The 19,596-nt window shown below is 28.4% G+C and overlaps 2 protein-coding genes across 5 annotated transcripts; both read right to left on the bottom strand.

The window, feature by feature from the left end:
• Positions 1-6,089: 6,089 nt before the first annotated feature.
• On the bottom strand, positions 6,090-9,059 carry LOC149886573 (uncharacterized). 2 transcript variants are annotated; one of them, XM_090091372.1, is made up of 3 exons: positions 8,715-9,059; positions 6,905-8,359; positions 6,090-6,835 (listed from the first exon to the last, which is right to left on the bottom strand). In XM_090091372.1, the coding sequence occupies exons 2-3, from the start codon at positions 8,352-8,354 to the stop codon at positions 6,306-6,308; spliced, it is 1,980 nt and encodes a 659-aa protein (XP_089947498.1). In that variant the 5' UTR covers positions 8,355-8,359; positions 8,715-9,059; the 3' UTR covers positions 6,090-6,305. The 2 variants fall into 2 exon arrangements, with proteins under 2 accessions (XP_089947498.1, XP_089947499.1); XM_090091373.1 differs by having other exon boundaries at positions 6,905-9,059.
• Positions 9,060-10,817: 1,758 nt separating this feature from the next.
• On the bottom strand, positions 10,818-18,802 carry LOC145190071 (cyclin-dependent kinase 2-like). Of its 3 annotated transcripts, none has more exons than XM_090091000.1 (9): positions 18,696-18,802; positions 17,597-17,744; positions 17,397-17,474; positions 15,888-16,008; positions 15,682-15,781; positions 13,067-13,239; positions 12,927-12,988; positions 11,849-11,990; positions 10,818-11,031 (listed from the first exon to the last, which is right to left on the bottom strand). In XM_090091000.1, the coding sequence occupies exons 2-9, from the start codon at positions 17,740-17,742 to the stop codon at positions 10,942-10,944; spliced, it is 912 nt and encodes a 303-aa protein (XP_089947126.1). In that variant the 5' UTR covers positions 17,743-17,744; positions 18,696-18,802; the 3' UTR covers positions 10,818-10,941. The 3 variants fall into 3 exon arrangements, with proteins under 3 accessions (XP_089947126.1, XP_089947127.1, XP_089947128.1); XM_090091001.1 differs by having other exon boundaries at positions 18,686-18,767; XM_090091002.1 differs by having other exon boundaries at positions 18,639-18,727.
• Between the last annotated feature and the right edge of the window lie 794 nt (positions 18,803-19,596).

The following is a 19,596-nucleotide window of genomic DNA, read 5'->3' as shown; positions in this document are numbered from 1 at the left end:
TTCAGAAATACCATGTAAAAAAAATTAACTTCTTAAAATTTGTAAAGATAAAAAATTGATTTCAAAAATTTTGTATCTTGTCATAAAAATCTTATGTCAGATTTGAATTCAACGCATCAAAGTTTTATTAAAAATTAATGCAATAAATTTATTGTAAAACTTTTTGTTTAACTTTTTTTCAAACTTTTTTTTTTTTTTAAAAAAAAAGACATTAGATCGATTGAATCTTAAATTATTAAATCTTAGATACTTTTTGCATAATCTACCATCCCAACGATATTATGCAACTTAGAAACGAAAGGAAATGACATTACTCAGGAAAAAATAGACGTATTTTAGTAATTTTTAATGACTTTGAATACCACAGAAATGTGATTTTTTTTACAATTTTATTTAGTTTTTAAGTAAGCATTTAAAGTAAAAAAAATGTTCAATTATATAATGACTTTCTTTTCATGTTAAACGTGATAATTAGCTGTACAATTGAAGTTATACAATTAATAGAAACAAAGCAATTAAATAGATCAATTAATACAATTAACTACAAAGATGAGGAAGTAAAGAAAAAAATATCAGTCTCAACATTTTTTTGTTCAAAAAACTCATCGCCAAACGTTTTTTGGCAAGCATGCAACCTACATACAGCTTTGACAATTTAAATTTTTGTATGTAAACGATTGGTGATTTTCATTCGTTGCATTTTCGCTCCAATGATTCGGTCACTACTTGCATTTTCTTTGTTTTTTTTTTAATCTCCATAATTTATTGCTAGATTCAAACAAAACGTTGATTGTGAGAATTGCTTGATTACCCTTGTCACAATTTAAGCCGATTTCATCAAAATTCCAGACATTTGACACAGTACTTATTTTATGTTTGCTTTTGAGTTTTGCATGTATTGAAATATTTATTTATATCATCTTCAGTACAAAAAGCTGCTCTCAGTGTTGCAACTTTACCTGCAATTCTCTCGCTTAATCTATGTTTCCACCGTTTGATGAAAGTATAGCACCAAGCTTTGCCTGGTTTACTGTTCGTAAATAAATTTCTTTGTTTCTTATGTTGTAAATTACTAGCAGCAAGTTCTAGCATTTGTTCGGATTCTACCGATACCCCAATCCGCAAGTTTAATAAGCATTTCAAGTGATATTGATTCAGTAAAAGTACTTAAAATGGGGACTGTGCCAGTACCAATAGAACTTGTAGGGTTCTTTATCCTGAACGATAAAGTTGATTTTGGAATGCCATACATAAAAATACGTTACGTAATGATAAGCCGACATATTTTCTTTGTGAATTTGCAGCATTGAGTTGCTCGTCAGTGGAATTCCTTGTTTTTTTGTTTATAACTGTGTGCATCATTTTTTAACGGCTGAGATAAAGAGAGTAATTGTTTTTTAAAGATATTAACGTCACGTGGATCACACATATTCGTATAAGGACTAGATGCGTAAGTAAATTTAGTTAACAAATAAGTGTGAAATATTTATATATATATATATATATAAAATGAATAGTGTCTTCAGTTTTTTAAAAAAAAAAAAGGAAATCTTTGTATTTCAGTTTTTTCTTCATGTCTTTCTTCCGGAACTAACAAATTCAATTCTGAAAAAAGGATCATCTTCTGCAGAATTTCAACTACAAAACCACATTTTTATGTTCAGTACTGAAGTTTTCATTTGCGAAATTGAGAAGTCAGGTAGTGAAGAAAATTTGAAATAATTTACTCATAGTAACTCTTTTTCACTCGTGTTAAAATTTTTATTTTAGAAACCAAATAGCTTTACACCGCATGATGGAGCAAAAAATTCTATACAAAAATGCAACAAAAAAAAAAATGTCAAAATGCTTTTTCCTTAAAAAGATTATTACTAAATATACAAAAGTTGTTCAATTTTACATTACTGTTCAAATACCCGGTTCAAATACCCGGTTTTACTCATAAGTAAGAATCGAATTGATCATAACAAAAGTTAATTTTACTACGTGTTTAAAGAAAAGATTTAAAATATGAGTTTTGTTTATATTCCATTTTAAAACATATGACACTAAATAGAATAATTTTTTTTTTATATGATTAACGTTAAAGAGAACTTTACTTTGCCAACCAAATTCAACTTTTGTCTAACTAATAATGTCGCCTTTAATGTTTCCTCTGAAAATCGAGTTCTTTTTGCAAAAACTACTAAAATCTAGTTCAACTTTGAGCTGAGAAAAAATGCAGCACCAAAAAAAACTTTAGAAATTTATGTAAAGTTTTCTTCCATTAGGATCATTATACATTCCAGGAAATTTAAAGAAAATTAAAATTTTTATTCACACTGATAAATTTTTGTTCACACTGATAAATTTTTATTCACACACTGATAAGTGGCTCACAACATTTGTTATTTCGCGAGGTTAGTATTATTTTGTTCTATCTCCAAGTTTAAACGTTGGGAGAAAGTTTTTGATTTTTTTTTAAAGTAAAAAATTATTTAAAATTTTAGCTTTAATTTTTAATTATCATTTATTGATTATCAAACAACAAATATTATCTAATCTAACTGATTTTCAAACCATTATAAATTTTAAAATTTTTCGAACACTTAAAAGATGCCAAACTTTTCTTTAAAATTTTGGAGTTTAAAATCAATAAAATGTTTTTTTTATTTACTTTTGGATTGATTTTTTGAAAAGAAAAAAAAGGACGAAATAAATAAAATGCTCTATGATGATGAAAATTATTAATATCAAGTTGCTCAGTGAACTGAATTTTTGAAATATTGAACTTTTAGCTATTCACTGTGAAATTCTTGATTTTTTTTTTTTTTTTATCGTTTACCGTTTGATATCAAATTTTGGTTAAATTTCAATCATCGAATAATTATTTCAGTTATTGGAATGTGGCTTCGAACAGCTCTGTCACTTCTTTTGCAGCCAATTTGCAGCCAAAGTGCTGTGCAAACATGTGCTCCACAAAACATCTAAGTGATTATACCAGTATTATTTTCTAACACCTACACCCTTCTTTTGAATAGGTGATTGCATTTCGATCGCATTATTTGTATCTTTGGAATATTCAACATCAACTTCAAGGCTGACTCGGTCAATCAAACTATGCTTCCTCAACAAATTAATTATAAACGATCATTTGATTCTGCATTTCTTTGATGGTATCAGAAGGTTTGTTTATGTTTTTACTTTGAGCCGAAAAAGTTGAACGAATGTCATCTTCTTTTTCTCCACTTTTGTAATCAAAGTAATCAGCTGTTCAGTAATCAAACTGCTCCAAATTGCCGTCCGTGCTGAGTGAGCATTCGCAAATTTCGATTGTGCAATTTTTTATCTTACGTATACCGAATACTTCCAGAAAAAACATTCGTATTAAGACGAGACGCTAAGTCAAATATTAATGATGGCTATACATTTTCTATATCTTTGCGATAATTTCATAAATTGGATCAGCAGCTTTAAGAATAATTTCTTTTTTTACCGACAATCCAACGTCATACAAAAAGCTTAAACGATCATCTTAACCAAATTCTCAGAAAAAAGGTTTAAAAAAAAAGAACTAACAAAAGAAACGATTGCTTATTACTCAAATTTTAATGTATACGAAATCCCTTCTCTAGAGACGCTTTTCAAAAAAATGGCTTCTTTTTAAGTTTTAACACCAGTGAGTCTTTAATCATACCGGTGTAGCATTAGATTTTACTCCCACGCTTTTTTTATTCCCCAGTAAATAATCTCATTAAGTTTTTAATTTCATTATTAGATATTTACTCCCCATGTAAAAATGTACTTTGCGACCATATATTTTGTCAATACTTTTGAACGCTGTATCATCTGACGAATCACCAGTTGTAAACACTTTATATATTTACAGTTGCTTAAGCTATTGATATTTTTATTAAATGATACTTCTATAGATGTGTTATTAGTTTAATTTGGCCTGCACCTTTTTTGTGGTGCAATTTTCAACTGAAAAAAATTCAAAATTTTAAATGAATCTATTTTTTAATTTTCTTTCAAAGAAAAGTTGTTTGGTGTAAAGAAGAGCAACACACCATAAAGTTAATTAACGCATTATCTGGCCACATAAGGCATCAATTTAACAATAGAACATATTCAAAATAGAATTTTTTGGTTTAGAACGGTAGAGGACACTACCACCAGTGTTTCAGAATGTAATAACTTTTAAAAAGCAAAAAATAAGAAACTTTAGGTGAAACCGCAATTACAAAACATATCAATTTCAAAAGTTAACATGACGCTGACTCAACTGTTAGAAAATACCAAAGTGGTTGCAAAATACTTTTTTGGAAGGCGGCCACCAAAGGCTTATGCCTCCCAAAAAAGTTGGCCTTTCGATCGACAGAATGTTAATTTGCCGCCGAGAGGCATTAAGGAACTCTGGCTATTGCAAGTAAGAATCGGATTTAGTCTTTCCTTTAACGTCGGGTAATAACGAAGAAAGTATATCAGTATTTCTAAAGTATATAAAATAAAGTATACCAAGTATTTCTATATCAGTCATTTGTAATTAAAACGAATTTAAAATAATTTTTATATATTAAGACATGCAATGTTATAAGATTCCAGAAAAAAGAAAATTGCGGTACCTTACATACCTTTAAATTATTTTGTTTGAAGTCTTAAAGACTTTGCGAGGAATTGCCATTTGATTCATTGAGCTTATTTTTTTCAAAAATAACAAAAATAAAATGAACGAATATATCTTGTCTCACCAAAAACTTTTGCTGTTTTAAACTGATGAAGAGTTCTTTTTTTTTTATTATTAAACTTCAGAAAAATTTATTGTAAGTCTAATATAGAGAATTAGACTTTATTCGTTATTACAGAAAAAACTAAACACACGGAAAAAATGATAATTTAGATGGACAAATTTGAATATAGACCAAGATATACCAAAATCTAGTGAAAATGTCAATAAAAGCAATAGAATTAGCCCGGCGAGTAATAGTTACAAAGAAGCTATCAACAGCCCCTTGTGTGGATAATCAAAAATTACCCATTCCACGGCGAAATCACAGCAGTCAAATTGACGCCTGTGGAAATGATCATGGACGTATAAGAGATGGACGTGCAACTCGTTGTTTAACATCAAAGAGGCCGCAGAAATCAGCGAGCCATGCGAGTTTCCGACAGACTCTAAATTTTCACCCGTCAACAAAAAAAAACTACTAAAATGGCTGCCCGCAGTTTTAAAACAGAAACTCAGATCACGTGGGATTAAGTTTAAACTTTTATAGCATTTGTTTATAAGACTGTTCAGGATAAAGTAACTACTTCGCGCGTTGACAAGTTACTAAATAAATTACACCAAGGTAAAGGAAATTAGTTGTCGGTACGAACAGATTTTATCATTTTTTCAAGACGAACATTTGTAAATTTTTTAAACTTTTTTCGTGTAAGCAAAGCCCAACAATGATAAAATAGACCTGTAAGGATAATTTTACAATGACTAAAAAAAGTACAGCGAAATATAAAAAAGCCTAAATAAAATTTTTTGTCAAGATCTGGTTTCATTCAACTCCTTGGTCCTTCATTCACCAGCCTTAATTTTTTGTATTTTTTTAGTACTTTTTCCATTTTTTGCTTCGACTACTCTATAAGCTCCATAATATATATTCCACTTTGCGTTATTTTTTTATTGGTGTATTTTCTAATACACCAATAAAAAAATAAAACCTTTTAAAAAGTTATTCAAATTTATAATTATCTTGCATAATGCGGCTAGATATTTCATGTTTTTGTTTTTCATATTTCATATATTATTTCAATTGTCATAAAAAGGATGTAGCAACACATTTGTTTTTGTCAAAAAAAATTTAGTTTATATACAGTGGTGGCCAAAAGTCTTGGAACAACATATTTTATGTTATGATAAATTTCTATACTAAAAATAATAAACGATAACAGTAAAATAAATAAAAAAATAAATAAGTTGTAAGTATTTTTTTAAACAACATTCTCTTTAAAAATATACCTCAAACCTTCAAAATTTATACTTTAGATCAAAAATAAATTTTTTTGGTCGTTAAATGTTTTGTTCCAAGACTTTTGGCCACCGCTGCACAGTGGGCCAGATATATAGGATATGGTGGACAAAACCTAATTATTACCCAATTGCTCCCCAAACCCATTTCGATATATAAATAATCATTATACATGAAATAATATTTATTTTTATCAAGAATATTTTAGTTTTTAATAACAAAATTACAATTAATAGGCTTAGTAAAAATTTTTTTTTTAAATCAACCTTCTTTTCAAAAAATCAAACAAGAAATTGTGTTTAGCTACAAAGAACTAGAAGAAGGTGGAGCTGATTCCCTCAGCAAAGCCAAAACTTCACTGGGGATTTTTTTAAAACTCTTACTATTTTTGTTATGACCTTTTCTTAATGATGTTATGACAGGATCACTAGATACAAGTAGTCTGTTAACCAGGTCGCGGTTTGTGTCTATTCTAGAAGTCTTTCTACTGAAATCTTTCCTAAACTTTTTAAAATCCTTGTTGCGGGCCTCTTGTGCCTCCTCTGACATCAGTCCAATTGGCAAGTACTGTCTAGCAATGATGGCATGACCATGAACTAAAATTTTGTGTACTGATTGTGACATGTAATACCAGGAATACTTAGATATGTAAAGTTTAAGAGCAGTAATACAAAACTCTTTAAACTTGACATTATCAATTTCAAATCCAGATGATAAAGTGACTAGAATGATGTAAAAATAAAATAAAAGAGTTTCATCTACTTTCAAAATTTTGGCAGTTAATTGATAGTCTGCAAAGGCTCGTCGGGCGGTGTTTCCATCATTACTGGTACCTACAAATTGCATATATGTGATAGTTAACCTGATGATTCATATACAAGTATTTATGTAATTTCACTTACCAGATCCTCCACTTTTTGGGAAATCCACAACCAGTCCCATTTGATTCATAAATTCTGTCTGGATACGTTTCTTCACTTGCTTAACATTTTCCTTATCTTCAATAGCTCTAGACTGCCACTTTTGAGTTTCCAGCTTGTATCCAATATGTAATACCATTTCAAAAAACCTAATCCAGGAATGCAGGCTAGAAAGACCATATTTCAGTTCTAAGTTACTAGCATTGTCCAATTTCAGCACCATTTCTAAGTTATTCATGATTTTTGGAGACACACCACACACAGAGCAACATTGAGTTGAATTAGTCACATCAGACAGAATAGTTTGAATTTTGCCATCAATCATGGTCAGTTCTATAATACTTTTGACAACCAGTTCTTTTCCACTAAAAGTAACATTAAAAATACTACATTTTTCTATTTCAGATTCTAAATATTTTGCTTCTTCTAGGACAACAGCTTTGCTTTCTTTTTGAAAAGAAAATCTTATTGGACGACAATAAGCAGTAGATGATGGCTTGTCATTACGCCATAATAGTACTTCTTTATCATTGCAGAACCCACTGAGTTCTAGTGGTGCTAAGCAAGTAATGAACAGAGATTCTTCTTTTTTTAAGTTACGATCTCCAGCTTCCTCACTACTCACTTGCTTGTACACGCTTTGCCCATTAGCCCCATCAAACCCGGCCTTGCAACGCAAAGTCAACCGGGTCAAACAATCCAGCATTGTGCTGATCACAGGAGCTTGCACCTCGCAGAGTCTTTTTACTGTATGTTTTAGTAATTCTTGTAGTGGTATTTGTGCTGAATAATCATCAACAAAGATGTTCTCTGGATAGCAGTTAGCTTTAGACAATCTTATGTTGTTGTATGAAGGATATATATGGCAATCACGTTCTTCAGCTCCATTTCTGATAAGTTGGTAGGTTGATTTTGACATGCCACCATCTATAATTAATGCCAGACCTTCATTAGGTGTATACTTTTTAAATTGACTAGAAGGTTCTGATATCTCAGCAACTTGCTTGGCAGCCTCATAATTAAACTCATTCCTTAATTTAAGCCTTGCTGAGTGGAGCAACTCATCAGTAGTAAAATTATTTATAACATCATTGAGTCTTCTTCTTTTGGTTTTGTCAGATGCGTCTTCAAAGGAGCAACTTGGTCTTCCACCAATATTATGTGATTGACTAGAATTATCAGACTCAGATATATTATTACTGTATGTAGATTTAAAGTCCTGAGCCAACCAATTTTTATTTTTACTTTCAAACTTTTTATTTCCCCGGTTTGCATCCTTCCATTTCTTTTGATATACTTTTAAAAACGCAGCACATCCAGTAGAACCCAAATTCATAGAGACTAGAATAGCTTCTACAGACATAGAAAATGATTTATCACCAGGCTTTAGTTGGTCATGCCGTATACGTTTATGGACATCACTAATCTTCATATCAACTACAAAAAAATGATTTTAACGTTATTAGTGCAACCACTATAAAAAAATATAACATAAATATGGTCATTATTTTCATTTCAGCTACATTTAATTAGGCCAGTATAATAAGCACAGCACCTATTATTACCTAAAACCAAAAAAATAGGTTTGTCGCGAATAGCATTTTACGAAAATATCTTTTTTTAAATGTTTACCAAACTTAAAGGGGCAGCTAAGAGCAGAATTAAACACCACCAACAGGCTATACATATATTGTATTAACTTATTTTAACATTAATAAGCGGTTCCAGCAGGTTCTAAACTATATGCGTCACTTTTAATAGAATATTTTAATATTATAAATAAGAATCTTACCTTTATATTTCAAAATGAAACTGTGAGTTTAATACAAGACCTTGGAATTTGTTGTGGCATTTTTCGTAAAGCTATAAAATTAAATTTTATTAATGTGTCAATTAATTTCGCATATGTTAAATAATTTAAAGGTTATTCGTTGTCATAGTTATAGGTGATATATCTATTAAAAAAATTAATAAATGAATTTCTAAATATATTCAATTGTAATTGATAATTGTACATTTATGATGTACTACCAAACTACAAATAATGTTTTAAACCATTTATTATGCTCTTATATACATAATATACTGAGTAGTTGGAAGTATTTCGAATATTTTTTTTTGAGGTTTTGTCTACCACCTGGCCCACTGTGCGCTGTATAGCTGGTAAATCATATTATGTTAATATTAAATACTTAGTTATGCTTGCGGTTTGCCATAAACTGGCTTTACTGAATTCTTTAAAACTGTGACAAATTGTTTTTTTCTTTATTGTATTTACATTCATTTTAGGTATAAGTTATTTATCCTTAACTGTATATATTTCTGTTGTTAAACATAAAAATAGAAAACTCTATAATATTCATTAACTGAAAGTCTACAGCAATATAGTAAATGGAGTAGTTCCCTGGACATGAAACCGTTGCGCTTTTAATTAACTACAAAACTAGTTGATGTTTCGTATTACTTATCATATCTCTAGTACATGTACTAAAGTAGTTAAGTAAATGATCTCAATTTCTATATTATCATCAGCGTTATTTCTTAAAGTATTAAGAATGTCTAGCTATATAAAATTAAACTTAAAGCTTGGTTCTATTGCTGTTATCTTTAATAACTAAAAGGAGGTTGGTGTGAATAGTTAGACGAAGACAAAACTTTTCGACGAATCCGACAGAATTTAATATAATTTAATTTCTATTGTTTAAAACAAAAGATTTGTAACAATACTCAACGAGCATGGTTCGCAAAAAAAAAAACAATATCGTTACACATACGTCCATGAAATGATGCAAAGAGAAAGTTGTGTTATTATTACCTATTTAAACTTTATTACTTTCATATGAAGTTTGTTTCTATAAGTAAATTCTTCCATTTAACATTGAAGTTAGTAATAGTATATTAAGCAGAGTTTATTACGTAAACATAAGCGGATTTCACAAACCGCTACAATAGTGCTTGGAGGTATCGCTTTAACGTTTTCTTAGAAATGTTAAGTACACTCTTGTGGAATGTTTTCGCAAAAATATCAAATAATCGCTTGGTTAAAAAGAAAATAAAAAAAAAAAAAAAAAAAAAAATGCCGATCAACAAACTTTAAAGTTTAATGTAACGTGAGAAAAACAAATTAATTTACAAATAATGAATGTATAAAATTATTTTTTTTTCTTCTCGAATTTCTAATTTATTTCTCTCAATATAGGACGTCATATAATAAGTTATCAAACAGAGCAATTTTTAGTTGTAAAATCTATCATTTTTCCCGTGTGTGCGACGCTGCTTAGCTTCAGGTTATTCTAAAACTTGATAAAATGAACGATAATCAGAGTTAATATAGCTACGTTAGAGCCGAAAACAAGAAAACAGTTATAGAAAACCTGAAAACTTTCTTACGAGAACGATTGTTTTATGTATAAGTATGAGCGAGAAATAGGATTCTCAGGCTATTAAGAGAGCGCAATACAAATCTTAAAATTAATAGTTGAATTGCGCTTTCCTCTGTAAAAGCAAATGTCTAAGAACCCTGACGAGAAACTAAAGTCTTTTAAATTGAAAAGTTTAAAGAAAGAAAAAAAAGGCTCCTCAAAAGTTCATCTTTATTTTCAATTTAAAAAGAGTCATCTCAAATTCAGGAATAAATTTTGTATTTGTATTTTGTGTCAAAGGGAAATTTTTAGTCTTTTGTAGAGATTTAAGTGGGTTCATTAAAGAAAGCTCCGAACATAACTAGATTTGGCTAGTCAAAATTGAATTGGGCGCAAACTTTAAAAACCTTTTAAAGAATGAGCAGAGCGAGAATTTGAAGAAGTTAATCCCTAAAAACCTCATGAGCGTTTTAAAATATAAATAATATAACGTGATTTTTTTATATACAGTATATACAAACAAACACAAAATATACTCGACAATCATTCGATATTCTCATTTCAGAAGTAGAAAACGTCTATTAAATGCTAAAAACATTTCAAATTCAACTTTTGATGACATTCAGGCTGACCAATCCAACCCTGGGATACCACTTTTCAAAGAACATTGTTTAATTCATCAAAAAAAGGATGCATCATGGCATTCTTAGCAGACATACGAGTTGCAGGAGAATATAAGAGCATTTTCTAAACAACCAAAAAAAAAAATGAACATTTTTTCAATTAAATGCTAAAATTTTGCCAATTATAACAAAAAAAAATCACAAAAACGTTGCAAGAACATAAGACATCTTGACAGTGAAACTACATAAGACATCTTGACAGTGAAACTACATAAGACAACTTGACGTTATATACAGATTCATTCTGTTTTGCAATACGAAAATAAAATGACCAATTAATTGTTTGCAAACATGGTTTAAAAGGATTTTAATGGGAAAACGATTTCCACTTTAGCAGTAGAATTTATTGAAATAGGATTCAAATTTATACCCTAAACAGAAAAAGAAAGAAAGCGTTTCAAAATAAATGAATTTGAGAAAGATTTCTTGGAATTGTGAAAACATTCCTTTTTTTTTTCATACAGCGTGAATTTGAAATGAGAAATTTACTAAACATACAGCAAGACTTTATTTGTTAAAAATTCCTAATATATCATACATTCCTAATATACATTAAGTAAATTAAAAAGGGCCTATGTAAAAAGAACGCACCTAGAACCACCTTTAATGTTATCTTTGAAGTTTATTATTATTATTATTTTTCAAATACTTTTCCAATTCACAACCAGAAAAGAAATATTAAATATAAGAAATCTGTAGTAAAGTGATTTTTTAAAATAGATTTCTTTCTCTAAGAACAAAAGCAAGACAAAAATATCTGTAATTTTCATTTCCATTTTAAAAACTTAACTAGCGATATTTGTAAATTAAATTTTAGTTTTAAATCAGCTGAATAATTTGATTAAGCCATTAGAAATTAAGAAATATTATACAAGACCTACTTCTAATAAATCGATTCCATTTTCATCTAACATTGGAAGAAGGGTGTGAAATGATTGTGGACGCCACTTGGGAAAGTCAGATTTATATTCTTTTAAGTCTGTTACACCTGGCCAAACTTGCTCATTTGGTGTTCCTAACACTCTAAAAGAATTAGTAATTGTAATACAAGATTATAAACTATTTTGTGGTATATGTTAATACTTATATGGAAAAACAGAAAAGGCTCATTTAAGCATCTTCAATATGACCAACAACATTGAGACAAATTGTTATAAATTTACAAAACTATATGTGATGTTTATTAAGCTATTTCTTATATTATTAATACTTGATATTAAGAATTGAAATTTTGTAAAAAATAATTTTTAGAAGGGATTTGGTAAGAGATTAACTCACATTAATATTTATGCAATTTTTTGGTCAATGTTACTGTAGACATTTCTGTTAAAATGTTAAAAGTATGTTGGTGATATGATGCATGCAATTATTCCACTTGTTTCAAAATAGAGAATAAATATAAAAACAAATGACATTACATTTTAAAAAATATATAGGAAAACTTTTTTTCTTGAAAATCCTTGCCTAAATTATTTCCAGGTTAAAGATCTTTTTGTATATGATTTTGTTATATGAGGTATGCATTGAAAAAGTAAAAGGAAAGCAAAAATATAAAATAAAAATGTTAATTTTTTTTTTTTAACTGCAAAAGAGAAAGCAAAAATTAACTTGCAAAATTATGTCTGCTAATAAAGCTAATAATCGTTTTAGTTTAAATGGCAAAATGAAAAAAAAAATTATATATATAATGTTCATTTTTAATTGCATTTAGTCAATAGAAATTATCATTATTCTAAAATGGCTTACTGGAATAGTTATAATCAGTGACATTTTTTGTAACAAGAATTGTTTTATTTTAAAGTATAAAGTAAACTATAAAAAAGAAAAAAAGAAATTAAAACATTCAAAAAAATATCAAAAACAAACTCAAAGTCCAGTTTTTAATATTTTTTTAACATTATTAACATAACTATTTTTAATATTTAGCAATTGACAATAAATAGTAAGGAATAAATTTACCTGAACACTTTGAAAAGTTGATCAATTTCAGAATCACCAGGGAACAATGCTTTTCTTGTCATCTATAAAATTCAATGAAATTATAGAAAATAAAAGTATCAGAATCTAAGCTTCACTTAATGCTCCTCTGACTCTATTACCATTTCAACAAATATACAGCCTATACTCCAGATGTCAACAGCCGTAGAGTACATTTTTGTACCCAACAGAATCTCTGGAGCTCTATACCATAGAGTGACAACTTCATGGGTGTAGGAACGCATTGGTAAACCAAATGCACGAGCTAGACCAAAGTCAGCAAGTTTTATTTTACCTATAAAAAAAATTTCCTGTTTTAGTCCTTTCAATTCAATAAAAAATATATAATAAACTATTTTTACTGATCCACTTATCTGATATTTAAGAAAATCAGTGCAGGCATTTTCATTGTGATTTTCCCACTATTTGATTCTTAAAATTTAAGAATTGCTCTAATGTTCTATAGCAAAATACAGTTTTTAGATTGTTTTAGTTAATATTTTAGTTTTTTTTTTTTTTTGTTCCTATAATCATTTATTAGGTTGTGAGTAGTTAATTGTTTAATTAGAATTTCAAAAAAAATTAAAGGTCAAATAAAGTCAAACAGATTTCCTGTTGAACTGCACAGCCCATAAACTAAGATTAATAAATTTATTTAAGCCTTTGATAATACTCCAAGTGTTTACTTTGTTCTTGTCAAAAAATTAGATTCAAATTAAAATAATCTGTGAGTTATATTATTCTACATGTTTGCAGTGTCCACCCAATCCCTAAACTATTGGAAGAAGGGGAACCTTATTAAATGTCTTCGGAGGGGCTAAAGTTTCCATAAGAGGATTGAGTCTAACATGCCAGAATTTTAAGGAAAGAGTCATTGAACATTTAATAAAATCAAGTACAAAAAAAACTACCCTACTTGACTCCATGCTTTGCCTTATTTACTTGTCAAATTTATTCTGAAAAATAACTTAAAAGTAATAAATGAGTTATTGAAAATACGAAGGTATTTTTCATATTTACGCAGTTAGGCTAAGAAAACATGCCATACTTTTAAAACATTTTCCTAATTGGGATTGAATCTCTATTCCATTGATTTCAACAACACTTAATAAAATCAAGTGCAGACTACGTTAAAGATTTACCTTATCATACATTACTAAATAGCAAAAATTCTTGACAAGGAAGATGGTTTCAAACTGATATGGTTGGGTCAAGTGATCAAATAACTTAAGATCAACAACATATTTCCCTTTTGCACAGGGACAGAAAATAAGTTTAAAACTTTACTTGGAATCCAAGCATTGTACTCCAAGATGAAATCTGAAGGTTTGTTTATGTTTTTACTTTGACCCGAAAAAGTTGAATGAATCTCATCTCCTTCCTTCCCCACTTTTGCAATCAAATTAATCAGCTAATCAGCTAAAACCACTCCAAATTGCCGTCCATCCGGGATCTACTAAAACTACTTTAGAGAAAAAGTTTAAAAAATCTTGTTTTTTTGTTTTTCCCTCTCGTTAAGTCTTACTGGTGTTAAAACTTATTTTCTTGAAATTGAATCGAGCCAGTGATGGTGTATTTCTAGGAAAAAAGCATTCTGTTTATTAGCCCTTGAACTTCAAATTTGGGATAATTACAGGACATTAATATTTTTAATAAAATATGCATTAGAACTATTTTGTATATAATTAGTTTGTATTTTTAGTATTACCTGATTGGTGTCTGTATTGTTTTTTAATCTTTAGTATTTATGATTTGTTCAATGCTTTTTTTGAGGCACTTTTTTAAGAACTTTGTTTCCCTTTTTTTTATTTTCCTTCTTAGAAAACCAATGTTTAGTCTTTTTGCTCAAATGTTAAAAAGATTAACTGAACTTAAGTTATTGTGATACTAGTCTGATAGCTAAATGAAATGTGAGTAACTAAATGTAATAGGTTTGTGGCTTAGGACATCTTAGTGATTTTGTATTTTTATTGTTATGAATGTCTTTTTTTATCATGAGCAGTCAACCTCAAGCCACTAAAAACAAGTTAAAATAAGCTGGTAATCCTTATTGCCAACTTGCTATCATCAATCATCATTACTAGTGTTGCTAACTTGTTGCTGGCTCATTTTCCACTGGGTTACCATTTTAAATACACCAATAACATTTAACAGGGTTCACAATGGCTTACTATGCAGTTAATAAACTTTTGTATTCTTTAAGTTTAATATAACAACAACTAGATTTTTTAGAGTAAGAATGGAGTAGGTCTCATAATTACCCTATAGGTATCCTGTTCTTACCTAAAGTCTGGTGTAATTACGGGACATAAAATCAATAACATCCTTTGAACTAGAAACTCTAGCTCCAAATCATTTTTGGAACACTTCTATAACTAAGGAACATATTTTGAAAAAAATTACAGTCATACATTCATTAGCTTCTGAAATAACTGAAGGTTTGTTGATTTTCTCCCACAACCATCACATATGTTATCATAATTGCTCAGCTAACCTCGTCAGTTGAATTTCAACTGGTAATGAGATTCCAATACACTTATATTTCAAAATCAATTTAGAACCAATCATAACAAAGATTCATCTAATTACATCTATACTTGTGTTTAAAAATGTTTTTTCAATCTTAACAACAAATAATAACAAAAAATAATAATAATAAAAACTAAATCAACAGCAAAATATAGACTTAATAAACAACAAATTACTGATAAAAGAAGATGAACTTTTAAAAATATACCTTCATTGTCTATCAATAGATTTTGAGGCTTTAAATCCCGATGTAACACCCGATGTGCATGGCAATATGCAATTCCATTCAATAACTGATGAGTGTAACTCTAAAAGAAATAAAACTATATATTTATTTGCTCATGTTAGAAAAGCCATAAACAAAAAGCAAACCAACTTAATACAGATGTGCACTTTGAACTTTAGTAGTCATACTTTAATTAGACTCATTTTTATGCCTTCTTTTGGTGCTGCATCCATATACTTCTTAAGATCTTGATTTAAGTATTCAAAAACTAAGAAAAGTCTTGCTTGGCTTTGAATGACATCAAGAAGCCTATAAATGTAATAAAATGATAAAGATAGAAAAATAACTGGGAAAATGTTTTTTTTCAAAAAGTATAATTTAAAAAAAAGTAGTGACCTGTATATTGTGATATGTTTTAACTTCGGAGTGTGGTATTTTGTAATAAAAACAATGGAATATCTCTAAAAAATTTTATTAATCAAATAGTTTTAAAAAAACCTTTCTATTTGAAAAAATTGGTCTTTATGAACCATTTACACTCCAATTACAAACATGCTATAGTTTTAATGTTGATCAAGAGACTCTATTTACAAAGTACCTTGTAAAATATTCAAATGTTTCATGGACTGATATCTGAAATCATGAGTCTTTAAAATGGTCATTGTATATACTAGAATCTGGCATGAAAAAAGACTGCTGGCAAAAAATGGCTATTTGGCTTTGGAAGCATTCATAATTATTTTTTCCTTAAACTGAGTTAACATCACTGGTAAAATCTACAGCATTTTACACACCTGACATCAATATATATATATATATATATATATATATATATATATATATATATATATATATATATATATATATATATATATATATATATATATATATATATATATATATAAATCTTGAAACAACTATTCTACTTGTAATTTGTCTGGTGGTTGAAACATTTTAGTAAGCATTGTTGTCCCTTTATGTTAACTTTAGAAAACCATGTCAAGCACCTATATCATGGAGCTTTGTTACTTACAAAAACCTTTTAATGCATACTGTAGATTGCCACAAAACACATTAAACAAAAAACAGCAAATGCAACAAACCAGTTTTTGGACCTTTAAAAAGTACATTCAATACCTTTTCTTAATTCATAAATGGCTTAAAACACTGAGCTGAGCTTGGGGGTGGGGACTTTGTTAAATGTGTGACCCTGTCACATATATTATCTGGTTTTAGAGCCTTTGGAATTCGACCTCTAAATAGAGACATGTACAGATATAGATACCATGCCTTATGTTATAACAGACAGAACAGTTTGAAAATAACTTCTTTGATTGCCACATCATACCAAAATACCTCTGCTTGAACCTTAAAATTATTTCTTCAATTAAAATCTTTCTATTCAATTAATATAAAGAAAATAAAATGGTTCGTTTCTTTACATTAGACATATTTTTTTAGATGCATGTATCTGATTGCATGAGTATAAACTACAGGAAGAAGTTAGTTAAACTGTAATATGTTAGACTTAAATTTTTATACTATCTTTTCATAACTCTATAGTAATATTTTGACATGCAAATCATAAAGAGCTAGGACCATTTCTTACACATCTATGTTGGGAACCATTCATGTGCAATTACAAAAGAACAATTTATGTAAAAATTAAAAATCAGTTTAAACCAATAAATACTTACTGAACAATATTTGGGTGGGTGAGTTCTCGTAGCAGGGCAATTTCTCTAATAGCTGTACTTGGTACTCCTTCTGTATCTCTACAATCAATTTTGTTATAACTGTAATTACTTAAAATAAAAAATTTATTCACTTTAATACATTACTAGAATTTGTGATTGTATAATGAAGGGAGTGATAAAGTAAAATTAGAAATACTTACGTATCAAGCCGTATTTTCTTCAGTGCTATTACCTTTCCAGTTTGCTTATTTTTTGCCTTATATACAACACCATATGTTCCTTCTCCAATTTTTTCAAGTTTTTGAAAAATATCCATGATGCTTTTCATGTCATTTGGAACAGCCATTTCTAAATTTATATTTTTTTAAGTTATAGTACACCGTTTACACACACACACACACACACACACACACACACACACACACACACACACACACACACACACACACACACACACACACACACACACACACACACACACAACACAAAAGCAAACAGAAAGATAACTTAAAAGATATTTGCTTATGATAGAACTATGTTTGATAAAAATACAAAATAATGATAAAAAAAAGTAATAATAAAAAATACAGATTAATTACTTTGAAGGTGCTTTTTTGTCCATTTAGCTTTACATTTAAATTTAGTTGTCAATAAAACTTTTTTATTAAAGTTAATATCTGTTTGGTTTTCTACTGTATTCATAAGGAAAACTATTTAAATTTTAAGTTAAGTATTTCTTTATAAATATTTCTTTAAGAAAATATTTTTTTACTCAGAATGCTCTATTAAACTCATAAGTTTTCTTTAAATTGCAGTTATTGGGTTTTTGATTAAGAGTTTAAAATAATTTAAATACTTTGTCAATAACTAAAAGGATGTTTATTAAAATGCTCACATTGCTTTTATTTTCAAAAATTAAATTTTTTATTTTTAAAAATTAAAATAAAGTAAAATTTAATGCTGCACAATTCAACATTTTTTAAATCTTTAAGAAATAATATTATTTCATAAAGAATAGAGAGAAATTCAATTAAGCAACATTAAATTATATTTCAGGTTCTGATTTTAATCAACGAATTAAAAGAAAAGAGATCAACTTATGTAATGCTTTTGACCCATACTTTTTTGATAATTTGCTGATTTATAGGTATTTTTATTTCATTAAACTAGGTAATAATTAAAATTTCTTTTTTTTTTTACTTTTTTTTCAGTGTAAATATTGAATTTTAAAAATGTGCTTACACTAATTGAAGATAATTAAACAAATTCAAATAAATGTTACTTAATACCATCCAATACCTTTTGAATGGCAAAATACTTTTTATGCCACTGCAGTTTTGTTTATTGCCACATTCTTACACTATTATTCCCGCGAAAATCCAAACGGGTTTGTTTGCGCGTTTTACTTAACTGTAATTTAACCAATGAATGGCGATGAAAAGTCTTGTAATTTAAAGGTTAATATACACCTAAGGGAGAGTTTTTCTATTAATGTTATTTGGTTTGATAGATTAATTTTAACATTCAAAATATTTCTATCAAATTAAGTAACGTCAATGACGTAACATTTATGAGGTGATCTTTAATTAGTAAATATAAATAAAAAAATTAACACTTTATTTATATTTTCATATGATTTCTTTGAAACGCAGAATCTTTCACGGCAACTGGAAAGTCTTTTATAAAGTTGATAAGGATACATTTGTATTTTGAAAATGGGTTTTCATTCCTAACATTGACCATATATTTTCATAATTTGGAGATATCTTAAGCGTTATCTTTTTCGTACGTTATTTATATCGTTTCGAATGTTATTTATTTCATTTTGTTAACTTGAAAACATGCGTTCGATTAACTTAAAGTTGACAAGAGTAAAATCGTTCATCGGCCGTGAGTTTAAAGTTAATTAAATTTTTACCATATTTGTTGCATTTATCTAAAATTAAAAATGTAAAATACTACCCACAAGTAAAATACCATCCGCAATTAATTGAACAATAATAAGGGAATTTCATTGGGAAGATATTTAATGCCAATAAATAAAATTATCCCAACCTTATTTAAGAAATTTAGGGGATAAAATTAGAGATAAATTTTTAGCGACGGAGTAAAGTTCTAGGCCAGATTCTTCCTGAGAAAAATGACTTGGTTACAATCTTTCTTCACTGATCAATAAATGTGTTCTCGAAAGAATGACGCA

Source organism: Hydra viridissima, unplaced genomic scaffold (genome assembly GCF_058129835.1).
Source record: "Hydra viridissima isolate aposymbiotic clone 2 unplaced genomic scaffold, HvirCarnegie_v1 scaffold_6, whole genome shotgun sequence".
Taxonomy (NCBI): Eukaryota; Metazoa; Cnidaria; class Hydrozoa; order Anthoathecata; family Hydridae; genus Hydra; species Hydra viridissima.
Note: the sequence above shows the minus strand (reverse complement) of the source record. Positions and strands in the feature narration are given on the sequence as shown.